The 16,039-nt window shown below is 28.4% G+C and overlaps 2 protein-coding genes across 21 annotated transcripts in view; one reads left to right on the forward strand and one right to left on the reverse strand.

The window, feature by feature from the left end:
- Positions 1–6,717, forward strand: part of LOC126899727 (acetyl-CoA carboxylase) — a 45,994-nt gene extending 39,277 nt beyond the window's left edge. For all 12 annotated transcript variants that reach the window (XM_050674857.1, XM_050674848.1, XM_050674849.1 and 9 more), the window contains 19 exons: positions 401–604; positions 788–906; positions 990–1,293; positions 1,360–1,514; positions 1,572–1,752; positions 1,828–2,064; positions 2,122–2,325; positions 2,487–2,688; positions 2,911–3,008; positions 3,082–3,351; positions 3,426–3,546; positions 3,612–3,820; positions 3,926–4,190; positions 4,602–4,789; positions 4,868–5,003; positions 5,064–5,241; positions 5,314–5,743; positions 5,819–5,974; positions 6,033–6,717. In XM_050674857.1, coding sequence (XP_050530814.1) covers positions 401–604; positions 788–906; positions 990–1,293; positions 1,360–1,514; positions 1,572–1,752; positions 1,828–2,064; positions 2,122–2,325; positions 2,487–2,688; positions 2,911–3,008; positions 3,082–3,351; positions 3,426–3,546; positions 3,612–3,820; positions 3,926–4,190; positions 4,602–4,789; positions 4,868–5,003; positions 5,064–5,241; positions 5,314–5,743; positions 5,819–5,974; positions 6,033–6,164 — 3,789 coding nt within the window. In that variant the 3' untranslated portion in view covers positions 6,165–6,717. The remainder of the gene's footprint in view (positions 1–400; positions 605–787; positions 907–989; positions 1,294–1,359; positions 1,515–1,571; positions 1,753–1,827; positions 2,065–2,121; positions 2,326–2,486; positions 2,689–2,910; positions 3,009–3,081; positions 3,352–3,425; positions 3,547–3,611; positions 3,821–3,925; positions 4,191–4,601; positions 4,790–4,867; positions 5,004–5,063; positions 5,242–5,313; positions 5,744–5,818; positions 5,975–6,032) is intronic.
- A 2,803-nt stretch (positions 6,718–9,520) lies between these two features.
- Positions 9,521–15,993, reverse strand: LOC126898449 (dr1-associated corepressor-like). Of its 9 annotated transcripts, none has more exons than XR_007702265.1 (6): positions 15,314–15,866; positions 15,050–15,122; positions 14,709–14,802; positions 14,492–14,644; positions 13,649–13,712; positions 11,045–11,154 (listed from the first exon to the last, which is right to left on the reverse strand). XR_007702265.1 is itself a non-coding variant. In XM_050672470.1 (6 exons), exons 1-5 carry the CDS (start codon positions 15,353–15,355, stop codon positions 13,709–13,711), a joined length of 366 nt encoding a protein of 121 aa, XP_050528427.1. In that variant the 5' UTR covers positions 15,356–15,865; the 3' UTR covers positions 11,604–12,084; positions 13,663–13,708. The 9 variants fall into 9 exon arrangements, 7 of the variants coding, with proteins under 7 accessions (XP_050528422.1, XP_050528425.1, XP_050528424.1 ...); XR_007702264.1 differs by lacking the exon at positions 11,045–11,154 and adding an exon at positions 11,604–12,084 and having other exon boundaries at positions 15,314–15,864; XM_050672470.1 differs by lacking the exon at positions 11,045–11,154 and adding an exon at positions 11,604–12,084 and having other exon boundaries at positions 13,663–13,712; positions 15,314–15,865.
- Between the last annotated feature and the right edge of the window lie 46 nt (positions 15,994–16,039).

Consider the following 16,039-nt stretch of genomic DNA (forward strand, 5'->3'; position numbering starts at 1 on the left):
TTATCTCTTAAAATTTTAGAACATCGCTCTTCTCCTCCTGCATAATGTAAAAATATTTATATATTTTAAATTATAGTTCAAAAGTTGTTATCGATCAATTTTTAAGTTACATAATTTTCTTATTTTTAAGATATTTATACATGTATGATAGTGTTTAACATTTAAATATTCAATATTTAAACATTTTAGCATTTTAAAGCATTTAAAGTTGGTACAATTTTAAGGTGGAAAGAGAGGGGATAGAATTATTTTTTCTTGTTAATTAAAATTTATAGGTTACTTTTAATTTCTAAAAGAAAAAATTGTATATTTTCTTGTATTTTTGAAAGTAGTCCGAATAGTTAACATATTTAGCAGATCATATTACCATCATGATAAATTAAATCATTATATATTTTAGGTTCTTATTGCTGCTCATCAACCTGCATATGAATTAAGGCATAACCAAATGGAATCTATATTTTTGTCTGCAGTTGACATGTATGGACATGATTTTCATCCAGAAAATCTCCAAAAACTTATACAATCAGAAACTTCAATATTTGATATTCTCCATGACTTCTTTTATCATTCAAATCGTGCAGTGTGTAATGCAGCATTAGAGGTAAATATAAAATTTATATTTAACAGTGGTTTGTTATGTCATCCTATTGAGAATGGTAGCAACTACAAAGAAAATTAAACATAATTTTTTTAAGATTTACCAGTAGCAAGGCAGTAGTTCAATTAATTTAATAAAATAATTTATATCCTATGGTGAATTTATTTTACTGTTAATATTTTATAGGTTTATGTAAGACGGGTCTATATATCCTATGACCTAACTTGTTTACAACACCTAGAATTATCTGGTGAAATACCATTAGTACACTTCCAATTCCTTTTGCCATCTTCTCATCCTAACCGGTAAGTTGTAATCACCTAATTTATTTATTTTTTTTAATAATTTTACTGTTTAAATAACTTCTAATTCTGATTTTATGTTTTAGTCAACGTTTCAATGAAGACAAATCCAATAACTCTGAAAATCCTGACTCACCTTCGAAAACACAATTTCCATATATTCCAACATACCAAAGAACAGGCTGTATGGCTGCATTTGAGTCATTTAATAAATTTGAACAATACTTTGATGAAATTCTTGACATAATGGAAGACCTTTCTTCTCCTGTTTATATTTCTCCAAAAATTATAGAAGCAGTTGAAAGTGGAAGTGAGTCTAGATTAAGCTCTTCTCTCAACGTTAGCTTGTCACTTAGTGAAACTCGTCCTGCTGACCAAGAAAACCTTCAAGTAAATATCAATTATTTTCATTGAAAAACGTATGATAAATATAAACTAAAAATCTTATTATTTTAGATTGAGCCCTGTCATATATTATGTATTGCTATGAAAGATACTGGTAATATGGAAGATGATAAACTGAGTAAAATGTATGAAGAATTTTGTTACAAACATCAAGAAGAGCTTAAAAAACGATCTATCCGAAGATTGACATTTTTGGCTCTTAACAAGCAAGTTAATTTTTTTAATTATTCACATTACTATTTTAACTTTTAATTGTTTGATAGACGGCAACATCCAAAATTATTCACCTTCAGAAACTATGACAATTTTGCAGAAGATAGAATTTACCGGCATTTGGAACCAGGTATGGCTTTCCAACTTGAGTTAAATAGAATGCGCAATTATGATCTAGAAGCTTTACCTACCTCAAATAGAAAAATGTACTTATACTTAGGAAAAGCAAAAGTAAATTTTTTATTTGACTATATAAAGAGTTATATAATAAATAGATTAATTAATACTGTTAAATAATGTTTAAAGGTGCCAAAAGGACAAGTAGTAACTGACTATCGATTCTTCATTAGATCAATTATTAGACATCAAGATTTGATCACCAAAGAAGCATCATTTGAGTATTTACAAAATGAAGGTGAACGTGTTTTGTTAGAAGCAATGGATGAATTAGAGGTTGCATTTAGTCATCCACATGCCCGCAGAACAGATTGTAATCATATTTTCTTGAATTTTGTTCCAACAGTTATTATGGATCCTGCTAAAGTATACTATCCCCAATGATTTTTGTTGTTAAAAAAATTAATAATATTTTTTTCATAGATAAAAGAAAGTGTTACTAACATGGTAATGCGTTATGGACCTCGTTTATGGAAATTACGTGTACTTCAAGCAGAACTTAGAATGACAATTAGACCTTCTCCAACAAGTAAAACATCAAATGTTCGTCTCAGTCTTGCCAACGGTAGTGGTTATCATTTAGATATTTGTCTCTATAAAGAAGTACCAGATTCAAAGATGGGAATGGTATGTTTGTAATATTACACAATGCAAATTTTTTTTATATTTTTATCACAATATTTCTATGTATAAACTAATAAAATATTGGAAAAAAATGTTACTAGAATTTTATAATTATCTTTAACTAATCATATTATTTTTAAGTGTATTATTTATTTGATTTTTAGTTTAAATTTGAGTCTTATGAGTCTAAGCAAGGACCATTACACGGACTGCCAGTTTCAACACCTTATGTTACCAAGGATTTCTTACAGCAAAAAAGATTCCAAGCTCAAAGTGCTGGAACAACATATGTTTATGATATTCCTGACATGTTCAGACAAGTAATAGAAGTTTTATGGCAAGAATACATTGCTGAACACCCAAACGGTAACTGCAATTTTTGTCTTTAGCAATAATGAGAGCTTCAAATTTGTAGGAATATATATTATTTATTTTTTAATAAAATAAAAATATATGTACCATCAAATTAGAATTTGTAACTTTTATTTTGAGAATTTTTTATTACTTCAGTATATTTGTTATTTCCTTTTTCTAATGCCCTATTCAATATTTTTAATTATATAATTTTATAAACCTTTAATATTGTAGATGGAGTTTTAAAAAATAGTGTAGTATTTGATTATGTTGAATTAATTGTTGAAGATGATCATATAGTTGAACAAAAACGGTTTTCAGGTGAAAATTCTGTAAGTGTGGAATAATTTTTTTCTATGATCTAACAATTTTTAAATTAAATATTATTTATTTTGTCATTACCAGGCTGGTATGGTAGCTTGGAGGTTCACAATGAACACACCAGAGTATCCAGATGGTCGAGACATAATAGTCATTGCTAACGATTTGACTATAAATATTGGTTCATTTGGTCCGCAAGAAGATATTGTTTTTGACTTGGCTTCAAAAGAAGCAAGACGTAGAAAAATACCACGTATTTATATTTCTGCAAACAGTGGAGCTCGTATTGGTCTGGCTGAAGAAATAAAGGGAATGTTTAAAATTGCATGGGAAGATAAGTCTGATCCCGAAAAAGTAAGAACATTAATAATAATATTAATATTAATAATTCTTTATTCATCAGTGTTGGTACTAATTTTTTTAATAAGGGCTTCAAATATTTATATTTGACTCCTGAAGATTTTGATAAATTAGCTGGCCAAAACTCAGTTGAAACAGAATTAATTGAAGATGAAGGTGAATCACGATACAAATTGACTGATATAATAGGTAAGTAATTTAATAGAACTATTGTATATAAAAAAAAATGTGTTATGACTTTTTTATTATTTCAGGTAAAGAATTTGGCTTTGGTGTTGAAAACTTAAAATATGCTGGAATGATAGCCGGGGAAACTTCTCGTGCTTATCAAGATATCGTCACTATTTCAATGGTAACTTGTCGTGCCATCGGTATTGGAGCTTATCTTGTGCGTCTTGGACAAAGAGTGATCCAAATTGATAATTCTCATATTATTCTTACAGGCTACAGTGCATTAAATAAGGTAAGCAATTATATTTTAAGTTAAAACACTGAAATTGACTTACACATAAATTACTACTTATAAAAAGGCTCTATATAGTTAATAAAATTGGATTATTATTTCTAGCTTCTTGGTCGTGAAGTATATGCTTCAAACAATCAACTAGGAGGTATTCAAATCATGTACAACAATGGTGTTTCACATAAGACTGAAAGTAGGGATTTAGATGGTGTATACCGTATTTTAAAATGGCTCTCTTACATTCCAAAAACCAAAGATTCTCCATTACCTATTACTCACTCTGTGGATCCTATTGAGAGAGAAATTGATTTTATACCTACTAAAGTTCCTTATGATCCACGATGGATGATAGCTGGAAGAGAAGATTCAAGTAAATACTTATACAGAGTGTTCAGTAAACAAGGAAACGAATTTCTATTGTACTCATTGTTTGTAACAATTTAACTGTTTCCTAACTTACTGAACACCCTGTACAATTCAATTATAAAGTTTCTAGGACCATTTAACCATTAATAGTTTATAATAAGTTGATTACGTGTTATAAAACTATTTGAATTTAATTAAATTTTTAGAATAAAAAAAAAAATTTACTAACTTACTAATTGTTACATAGCACGTTATTCTCTCTAAATCTTTAATTTCAAGTACCATATAACTATATCATAATTTATATGTTAAAATTGATCTATTGAAAACATTTTCATACTAACCTTACAAAATACATCCCCAAAAAAGTGAACTTTATTGGATATTTATTAATTTTATAAATTTTTTGTTGAAGATGGCCACTGGGAATCTGGTTTCTTTGACAAAGGATCCTGGGATGAAATTATGAGGCCCTGGGCACAGACTGTTGTGTGTGGTAGAGCAAGATTAGGAGGTATACCAGTTGGAGTAATAGCTGTTGAAACGAGGACTGTTGAAGTTACATTACCAGCAGACCCTGCTAATTTAGATTCTGAATCAAAGGTATGTTTTCATAATTTTTACAAAGCTTCAGAAAATTTAATATAATATTTATTATTTTTATCAACATGAATTTTATAGACTGTTTCCCAAGCTGGTCAAGTATGGTTCCCTGACTCGGCCTACAAAACATCACAAGCTATTAAAGATTTTGCTCATGAAGAATTACCATTATTTATTTTTGCAAATTGGAGAGGATTTTCTGGAGGAATGAAAGGTTAGATAGTTAGCAGGTTAATATTTGTGTTATAAAATTGAATATGTATTTCTTAATTAGACATGTATGAACAAATTATGAAATTTGGTGCATATATTGTTGATGAACTACGACAGTATAATCAACCCATTATTACTTATATTCCTCCATTTGGTGAACTACGAGGAGGTGCTTGGGCTGTTGTAGATACAACAATTAACCCTAGACATATTGAAATGTATGCTGATCCGGACAGCAGGTAACATTTAATTTAAATAACTACATAGCTTAAATAAAACAAAACAAAAAATAATATTCCTATTAACATTAGGGGAGGCGTTTTAGAACCAGAAGGTATTGTAGAAATCAAATTCCGAGAAAAGGACATTTTAAAGTCTATTCACCGAATTGATTCAAAAATTTCAAGTTTTAAAGCAAATGCCACGTCAAATCCTGAAGAAGCATCTGACATTGAGAAAAAGATTTCTGAAAGAGTATCCGAGTTAAAACCAATCTATCATCAAGTAGCTGTACATTTTGCTGATTTACATGATACACCTAAGTGTATGTTGAGCAAAGGAGTGATAAAAGATATTGTTGAATGGAAAAAATCTCGTAATACTTTATACTGGAGATTAAAAAGAAGATTACTACAAAACCAAATTCAAAAAGTAATCACAAGTACTAATGAAAATATTCTTGATGAAGTTGCTTACGAAATGTTAAGGAGATGGTTTGTTGAAGATAATGGTACTACAGCTGTGAGTTTCATTTTTTTTTTTCTATTACTTTTGAAATATGTATTTAGTAAAACTAAAATTTGTCTTTAATTGTAGTTTTACCTATGGGACAATAACCAAGCTGTTTGTCAGTGGCTATCTAGTCAAATAAATGAAGCTGAAGGCACTATTGTAGCGGATTCATTGATTGGGAATAACATCAAGAGCGTTAAAAAAGATGCCATTATTAATCAAGTTAAATCTACGGTTAATGTAAGTATAGTTATATTGCAAATTCTATTTAAAATTAATTTTTATCTTTTTTTTTTAGGACACGCCTGAAGTTACATCAGACATAATTATGCAAATGTTCTCAAGTCTCAGTGAAATGCAACGTCTTGACTTGATTCATAATTTATCACAGGTTGCAAATAGCCTAGGAAATGTTAAATTGGATAGTTGATTAAATTTACCAAAAGCAGTTATTGTTATTAATTTTAAAATATATAAATTGTATAAAATACTATTTAAAAAAAATATTTATATAAATGTATTGGATATACATTAGTTATTCCTCTTTGTTGATTACCGAAAGTTGATATTCAATGTTGTTAATTTACATTTTCATCCAATTATTTTTTGAAAATTTTAGTGTTATTGGTATTGATTGTTAAGTATAATTTTATTTTATTATGAACAAATTATATTACCATTGGCTGCTATGTTTTTTAATGTCTGTGAACGCATACTGTTAAATGCATAACATTTACTGTAACTCTTTCTCTCTCTTGATAAAGTCCATTTTACCTAAAATTATTATTTGTATACATTTTTGTTACTTCTAAAAAAAGAAAATGTTTTTATTGACAAAGTAGTATATTTTTATTATGTAAGTATATAATGTAATACATGTTATTATGTTATTATTATTGAAAGTTAATGCGAAATTGTAAATTTGTAATGTATGCTTTTCGTGATTAAACATCTAATGTTGAGATGAATTTTTTTTATTAATACTATTGAAGTAATTTATTAGAACAATTCTTACTATCCAATTTTTAATTTTTATTATTTCATTTATAAAATGTTTGGATATTTATCATAGCAGAACCATAAAGTGGTTTTCCTAAGAATTAAGATCGGATCTACCTACAAACGAGATTAGCTTTACTTAAGCAAAAAAAATCAATCCTTTTCAAAAAAATTAAACCCATTCAAGTTCACATTCCATGTGTAAAAAAGGAATTCATTCACACTTAAATAAATTTTTTTATGAAATAAACACGTTTGGATTAAAATATTTGTTTATTTTTTAATAGTTTGCCTGCAACCTTTATAACTTCATTCATTAACATAAACAATTTAATTCAGACAAATATTTACAAAAAAGATATAAATGTCATACTTCCAATGGCGTAATGGAGTTTGTTATAATAAAGGCATATAAATAAGAAAATTATTCGCATCCATATGTACACATTTTTAGTAGATTCTTTCTAATATTAAGGTCAATGTTGTTTGAAGCAAAAATACTTATTTTCTTTTTAAATGCCTCCTTAGCTTGGGATTATCTCTTTATAATTTCCCTTTTGCATCTCCCATCTGAGCTTATAGTGCTACCCAAATAGATGAAATGTACTTGTTCTACAGTTTCAACGTCCTTTAATTTTATTCTTGTTCTTATGTTATTGTCTCTACTACGACTTTCGTCTTCGTTGCGTTTATTTTCATATGTAAATCTTTTTCCATCACCTGTTCATTTTTATACAATTCATATAGCAGTTTTCTTTCCGTGGTTGTTCTTTTCAGCATTTTTAACATTATTTTCCAGTTAACATTATCGAATGCCTTCTTAATGTCAACAAAAGCAATAAACGCCAACTTATCTTTCCGTATTCTTTTTTCCGCTATTAATCTTAAAGCCAATATCGCTTCTCTCGTACCCACTTTTTTTCTAAATCCGAATTGGTACTCTGATAATATTTCTTCTATCTTCTTTTCTATTCTCTTATAGATAATTTTTGTAAGAATCTTTGAGGCGAACGAGAGCAATCGAATCGTTCACATTTTTTTAGCTGATTTCTCCTTTGAAATAGGAATGATTATATTCTTTACAAAGTCGGTAGGTATATCCGCCGTTTTGTAAATATCTCTAATGAGTTTAAAAAATTCATTCACCATATTTTCTTATGCTTCCTTCAAAGCTCGGCTTGGGTCTCGTCAATTCCTGCCGCTTCTTCGGTTAAAGTCTATTAATGCTTTGTCGAATTCTTCACTTAATACCAGAAATTCTACATACTCTTCATCTTGCTCCATATTATTTATTTTTTCTAAATCTGTAACAACTTGTTCAATCATAGTATCAATAGTGAAATACACGTTTTTTTATTTGAATCCATTATAAATCAAAGAAAATAATTACAAATATACAAAGCGATTGCACTAAATTTGCAATCGCTCATGAGATACTGAGTAATTTTTAACAAGTTACACGGGGCGGTACCTTGAGATTACCCTCTCCCTGTGAAAAATATCGCTACTATAAAAAAGCGAAAAAAATATCTCGAAAAACTGTCACTAATTTTGACTAGGCCAGTAAAATTTGAGATTGGTCTCTTAAGCTCGTGGACCCCAAAGTTTTCCCCCTCCCTTAATCGAGGTTTGTAAATGTATAATTAATATTATGAATTAGTTTATAAAATAAGATTTGAAATATTTAAGNGGTTTCCCCCTCCCTTAATCGAGGTTTGTAAATGTATAATTAATATTATGAATTAGTTTATAAAATAAGATTTGAAATATTTAAGGGTAAATATTAAAAAACTCGTCGTTCATTCAACGAGTAGAATTATTATTATAAATATACATATAGAATTTATTATTAATCATTTTTCGGTTGTATAAAATTCTATACGAATAAAAATGTTCAATTTAAAACAAGAAAATTAAACAACTAAGTGTTAACAGCTTATAAATCGATAAATACATGACACTTATCAAAACCCAGAAAAAATTGTTTTCCAAAATTATTATTGGATAAAGATTTAGCGGTTAACAATAAATCGATCATTCTGTAAGTACATTTCAACATAATTATGATAATAATGGTTACTAAAAATTTGTGTCGTGTGTGAATTATTAACGCTGAGCGAAACGATGGACATTTTTTAAGTTATTAACATTTTTAAACATTTAGTGAAAGAAGAGTGCGACGGAGTAGTGCGTAACGATAAAAATAACCTCACCACTATATATTTCAAAATACTTCCGAGATATTATCTCACAGTTATTTCCTTCATTAGATAATTTTTTATTTCTTAAAACCAATAAAATACGAATGTTGCTATTTAAAAAAATTAAGTTGACACCCTTAAAAGGTATAAGGGATTGATTAAAAAATACTTAATAATTGATCCTATGGGATATGGAGAATTACCTCCGTGGCCTACACAGTTGTTAAAAATGTTTGAACCCCTTGGAAAATTTTTCTGCGGGCGTCCTCGTTTCTCTTTAAAAACTAATTATGGAAACTCAGGTTGAACACTTTATACAATTAACTGTGGTATTCTTTCTAAATTGGCATTTTCTCTGTTGAATTTTTAACGACTAATAAAACTAGACCAATCAATTAGATTACCTGTACACAGACTTATAATTTTTTTTTGTCATACAAGTTCTAAACCTTTCGTTGTCCTATCAAGTCGTTGTATAAGACATGTCGATAAAAACAATTTAAAACGCAAGTTTTATAAGGTAGAATTATAAAAAAATACAAGCGTATTTTATGCGAATAAAAAATTAAAGAGTCCAATATTGGTCATGTAAAGTATAATGTTTACGGGAAAGTAAAATAATCAACAGTTTTATTAACAATATATAAATAATTTCACATTCTATTCGAGTATAAATTATCACAGATTTCAATTAGATTAATTATAGGAGTGATGTAGTAAGGGAAAATGTTCTTCTCTCTGAGCCTAATTATTTTCAAGTGTAATCTAATCAGCGCTCCCATTATGTCGTCCAGCCGGTCACCGCAAGTCCGGAAGAAATCCTCGGGATTGTTACAAATTAATTTTAATATTTTCAACATGTACCGTAACAATAATGTTTTTTCGTCGGATATTAAAAAATCGAGTAGCACGTCGGCTTGACAACACACGCAATTCATGAACTGGACAAAAGTTCCAAAAGGGTTCAAATCCGGTGGCGTTGGGTCTGGACGAACCAGCACCGTGTCCAGAGCGCACAGAGCACTTTCCACCATCAGGTCGTCCCGATCCCGAAACAAAATCACTATCCAGCGGCAGAAAGGGACGGGCACGTCCACTGTGCCGGTACACTTGACGTACGAGTCTAATAGCTCAATGCATTGATCGGCCGTTCGACGTGTGGCCTTTGCGGCCGCTCGCAGACACTTGAGCACTAGCAAAACGGTTTCCTGCACCGCCCGACGACGGCCAAATTGATCGGCTCGCAAACGATTTTGGACTTGGGCCAAGCGATGTAGAAGCGACGGGACGTTGGACGTCACTGCTTCGGACAACCCGAATGCGGCGGTCGCTGTCCGACTGCAGCTCAAGGCGGCACCCGATAATTGGACGAGATTTATCCACGACCGTGTGTGCCCTACGTCCAATACCGTTCCGGGTCCGCACAAGACGAGTCGCAACTGGAACAAACACGAACCGAATATCGAATGGAACGGCATGTCGGCGGCGGCCGCGTCGATTGCGACCAATATCGACTTCCACAGTTGGACGAAATCAACGAAAACGGCTACTTCTCCGGCGTGCCAGCAGTCGGCCATAGCGCCGACGGCATCCGGCCAGCAATCGTGCAACTCCAACAGCACGTCTCGTTTCGCGTCGTCTGCGCCGTCGATGGACTGGTCGACGGCACTGTCGCAAAAGCCGTCGGGTGGCACTTGCCCGGGCTCGTTCTTATCCACCAGGATTCGTTGGACGGTCGATACAACAATACCTAGTACGGACCTGTTGGGTTCCGTTGCGGTAAACGCCGAGCATAACACGTTGATGACATTTACACGGCACGCGCGGTCCGTGCACACAACGTAAGCGTCGGCAAAAACGCAACTCGCTAGATACGCTGCGTACACGTCTCTAATACTTGTCAAGGCGTCGACTAGACATTCGGCTTTGGACAGTCGGATGAGTTCACCGCAGTAGAATGTAAAAAAACGGTCACAATTCTGTGCGATGGCAGGACACACTTGACCACGTTTCAGTTGTCTTCTATAAGTCGTTAACATCAACCGCCACGTGCTTAACGTTCGCAGTAATTTCGAGTTGCGGGCATTTATCTGGAGAAGCGACGGGAGATTCGTTGACATATGACATAAACATCCACCGGCACCGCGTAACAGGATGATCTCGATACTGTCAATGTCATTGGAGGGCTCTCGGTCTTTTTGGCAGTCCAGCGAGACGACGCTAAACAAAACATAACAAATAAATACATTTCACTAATTATTCTACTGCATAATTTTTTAAAGAAGATCAGTCTACAAGGTCACAAATGAAGTATAGAAATGAAATTTTAATAGCTCTAAAAGTTCATTTTTGAAAACTCATTGAAATCGATAACGATTAGAGGAAGTAGAACAGTTTAGAAAATTAATTAGACACTAAAAACAAATTTTTATTTCCCTTAAAAGATTAAAGAATGAGCTATTGCTTCAAATATTGTATATTTTTATTTGAGCATTAAACAACTTTTATAAACCCAAACAATGATTTTTAGTAATTCAAAAAATATTTTCAATGCATTAAAATTAACCATTAACCATCAATTAGTGTAGTGGACAAAATTTTTAAAATTATTTTTACAGTGTGATTGACAAAACTGATGAAAGAAGGTAGGTAAAAAAAAACTAATAAAATCAATTAACCAATGTTTATTTAAATATACATTTATACATAGGTTATAGCTTTGATGCTGTTTTTTACCCTGCTGTACAATAAAAATAATAAGACTTACAACTAAAATATTACTGATAAAAAAAAAGGTACAATAAATACAATGTTCTTATAATGAGGAAAACGTGTACAATTATTACAAACCAAGGGAACGAAAAATAAAAAAATAAGGAAAATCATAAAAACTATTATTTAGTTAGACAATCATAGAAATAGCATTAAAAAAAAATTAATTCTTACACTATCCACAAATATTTAGTAGTATATCCATGGGAAAATAAATTTAATGTTTGGTAAGTAGTGCGAAAAGAAAAAAATAATTATTTTGCTTATTGTCATATCATAAGGTCTTGCCGAAAAAAGAACATCAACAATTCATACTTCAATAATATATAATATTTATAACATGACTAGCTTAAGTCCCAGCTTTGTTAATTACATAATCTGTAAAAAATAATAATACATATTATATAGTGTTAAAAAAATATTTGGTAAATATTTTAATAGAACTTTTTATTCTACAATATAATTTTTAAATATTTTTTAGCTACGTGATAAAATGTAACTAGAAAGAATATATTGAAACTTATTTATAAATATATAAATGTTAGACAAGGCTTATGAAGTTAGAAAATTATGTAAGTTTTTTTTTTTTTTTGTTAGTTAAAGGATTTTGTATAAGAGGTTATATAATATTATACATATTACATAAGATATATATATATAAAGTGATTTATCACTTTTATGATTGGGGTTTGACCTACATCTTCCCCCTGATCACATCTTTAAATATAATGATTAAGCTATCGATATCAATTTTAAAAAATTATGAAATACAGTAACAACAGCAGAATGTAGCCTAATAAATATTAGTACTTCCATTTTTGGATTAAAATATAAATGTAAGTGAAACAAAAAAATATTTTTCTTGAAACAATATAAATTAATTTAATCTTTTTTATCATAACAATTCTAATAAAAATAATTTGAAATAAAACTTTAAATATTATTGAAAAAATTATATAAGTCGTATAATAAAATATAAATGACAAAAAATACTAAAGGGAACAGAATTTATAAAATTTTTAAATACAAATAGTTTCTATTAAAATAACATAAACCACATAAATAGTTAAAACATAAACCAATTGGTTTAATATTTGCAAGTTCGTCAAAAATAATTATACTATGATTGTTTTATTCAAAACAACCATTTGTTCATATTATTATAAATTATTTTCTTGTACAAAATAATATACTTAACTTAATATCAAGATGTTTTGAAATCTTTATGTCAAAATTAATTTAATAATGATTAAAATATGAAACATAATAGCACTACATAAGTACAAAAAAAATTTGATAAATTTCTTTATATTGTAATTAATTATTCACTTGTAATATAACAAAATATATCACTCAAATTTTTTTTCTTGATAAATCGGTACTTTAATAGCAATACATAGTATCTACATTTTTGAAGAGAGACATAAACATTTGGAATATATTATTTACATTTAAATTATTTTTAGTGGTTTTTTTTTAATACAATAAAGTCATTTAAAAATAATTTATTTATACACTTAAAAATGTTATTTTAAGTATAAAACAAAATGTACAATGAAACTTTATTTATTAATATATATATATATATATATATAATAATTCCTAAATATGTACTTTTTCAAAATGTCATTTTTTAAAATGGTAACTATAAGGAAATTACGAAAACGTGAACAATAAAAAGTTATTTTTGAAAAAAATATAATTACCGGGTATTGCTACTAAAGTAATAACATAAAATAACATAACTAATATTGAAAAACTAAAAATAAAAGTAAAAGAATAAAAAATCATAGAAATTTTTATCTTCATTATAATGAAGAAGACTTTTATAGCCAATTAATTCATTAAATATTCTAATATATTAATGTTATAACACAAAAAAATGTTTCATTTTTTATATAAACAATTATATTTTCTAAGCAATAATAAAAAAAAAACTTACAAAATTGAACCTACATTGTTAAACATTTACACCGAATTCTCAATAAGCAAAAATATTCAATCATCTATAATATATACAAATAAGTTTTTAGAATTATTTTTAAAACTATAATCTATTAGTGATAAAAAAAATATTTATGTGATATACTAGTAAATTTCTTTCTTTTAAAAAAATAATGTATCGATTGATAAATTTGATCAGTGTTTGAAACTTAAAGCATATTTAAAAATTTTCTAGAAATAGGTTGGGTTTACTTGCTGCTTGCCTAAATGGACGATGGAAAAAAAATATAAATATCTTTAGGAGCACAAATATCGGAACCATAAAATATGAATCAGTAGACATCTAGAGAAATTCTCAGAAAAACCTTATTTGGAAATAGTATAGTCGTCATATGGTGTTATCTAGTTAAAGAGCATATAGAAATAGTCTTCTTCTCCTAAGTTCTTATAAATTTACATAAGAAGAAAATATTTCTGTACCTTCACTAGTTTCCTTTACAACAAAATAAAACAGAATTTTAAAATTCTCTTGATAGAAAAATTTCACTTTGTAATATAATATAAATCAAATAGTCAGTTATAATAATCAAATTAATGCTCAACAATCAATTAATTGTATAATATACACAGTTAATAACATAAATAATATGTTAAATACTTTCATTTCTCATTAAAAAAAAAACACACCTAAGACAAATTATAATCTAAATACATAGCTAAATAATTTTTATGTACAGTAATAAAAGTTTTGGAGATGGGGTAAATAACATGTTTTTATGATTAAAATTTTGCTATGATTACTATAAAAACTTTTAATAATTTAGTATTAAAAAAAACATACATTTCATCAGAATCAGAGTCATTAATCTTTTGTTTTTTAACAACAACACCATCTATAGAGTTTCCATCATTATGTTCTTCAGAAACGTCAGGAATGTCTTTAACAAGTTCTCTAAGGAATTCAAGACGACTATCAGAGAGAATGCATTGTTTCCTAAAAAACAAAAAAAAAAAAAAATGAAAATTCAATTATAATTATTATTCAAATTTAAACATACAAATGAGTTAGAGTTAAAGTCTTGGCATTTCTCTGCATTGTTATATCACCTGCTTTATTTAATAGTGAAGCTACAAAAAGTTCTAATGCTCGAGGTAATCATATTGTAAAGGAAATTTAATAAAAATAAAATTAATAATAATAAACAATATATGTTATTAAATGGAAATTGATGTCATAATGTTCCTATTTAAATGGAAGCAGGCAAAGGCGGAAGAAAGAGGTGATACAAGTAGAGAAATTAATATTAGTTTAATGGATTAATTTAATACAATACATTTTAGGTAAAATATTTTTTTAAATAAAATTTAGTAATGTTAAATTAAACTATAAAAAGGATATAAATCATGACTGGAACAGGCAATGCTACTTTTCCAATATCATCATCAATCCTCATAATTTTTTTAATGCGACCCTGTAAATTAAAAAGATTTTATAAAAATGTATATTTATATTGATATTAATTTTTAATATCAATTTTTGTCAGGTAATTTTTACCAGACAAAAAAAAAATACATACAAAGTAAAATAGTGAAATATTAGCTTAAAAATTCTTTTAAAAACACATACATAAACAGTTGTTTTATAAAATATAATTTTACTTACTGCTGGAAATCTGGAATTGTATTTTCTTTTCTTACTAGGCATTTAAATAGTATACAGAACTAATTGTGACTAGTTCAAATTGTATTTAAGTTAATAACAGAATTAAAAAAAAAAAAAGAATGTACAATAATTTTTATATAATTGGAGGATTAATTAGCCACGACAAGAAATAAATTAATCTCATGTGTTGATGTAATATTTATAAATATTATTATTTTTCATCCAAGAAATATAATTACTAATTTTAAAGAATTTACGTACGGCGGCTTATAAAGAAAACTTTTTATTATTTAACGTTTCTCGTGTAGCGATAAGAAAAACAGTCAGCGGGCTTAAATCCCTTACTATCAATCACGTTTTTATCATGATAACAATCTAAAATAAAGTAAGTAAAACGTTTCAGCCTTCAGGCAGTTTGAAAAAATTTTGTTCAACAAATGGTTGAAGTTCGAAGAACGTTATCATCATTATTATTTAAAACAAATAAAGAAGAAAAGTGCAGTTGTTGCCATAGAAACGTTGTATTCAAAATTCAGTGAATTTTCCCAATAAAAGTTATTTATCAAAATAATAATAAGACATGATGACAATTATAGATTAATTATTGACATCCGAACCGTATTTAGGTCAAAAAATTAATTGACTAAAACAAAATAGATTTAAAAGTCGAAATAAAAACGAATTATTTATCGAAATGTTTAAACCTCCCCAATACCTTATTGATAA

The sequence above is a fragment of the Daktulosphaira vitifoliae genome, unplaced genomic scaffold (assembly GCF_025091365.1).
Source record: "Daktulosphaira vitifoliae isolate Bord-2020 unplaced genomic scaffold, ASM2509136v1 Scaffold_2, whole genome shotgun sequence".
NCBI classification, from domain to species: domain Eukaryota; kingdom Metazoa; phylum Arthropoda; class Insecta; order Hemiptera; family Phylloxeridae; genus Daktulosphaira; species Daktulosphaira vitifoliae.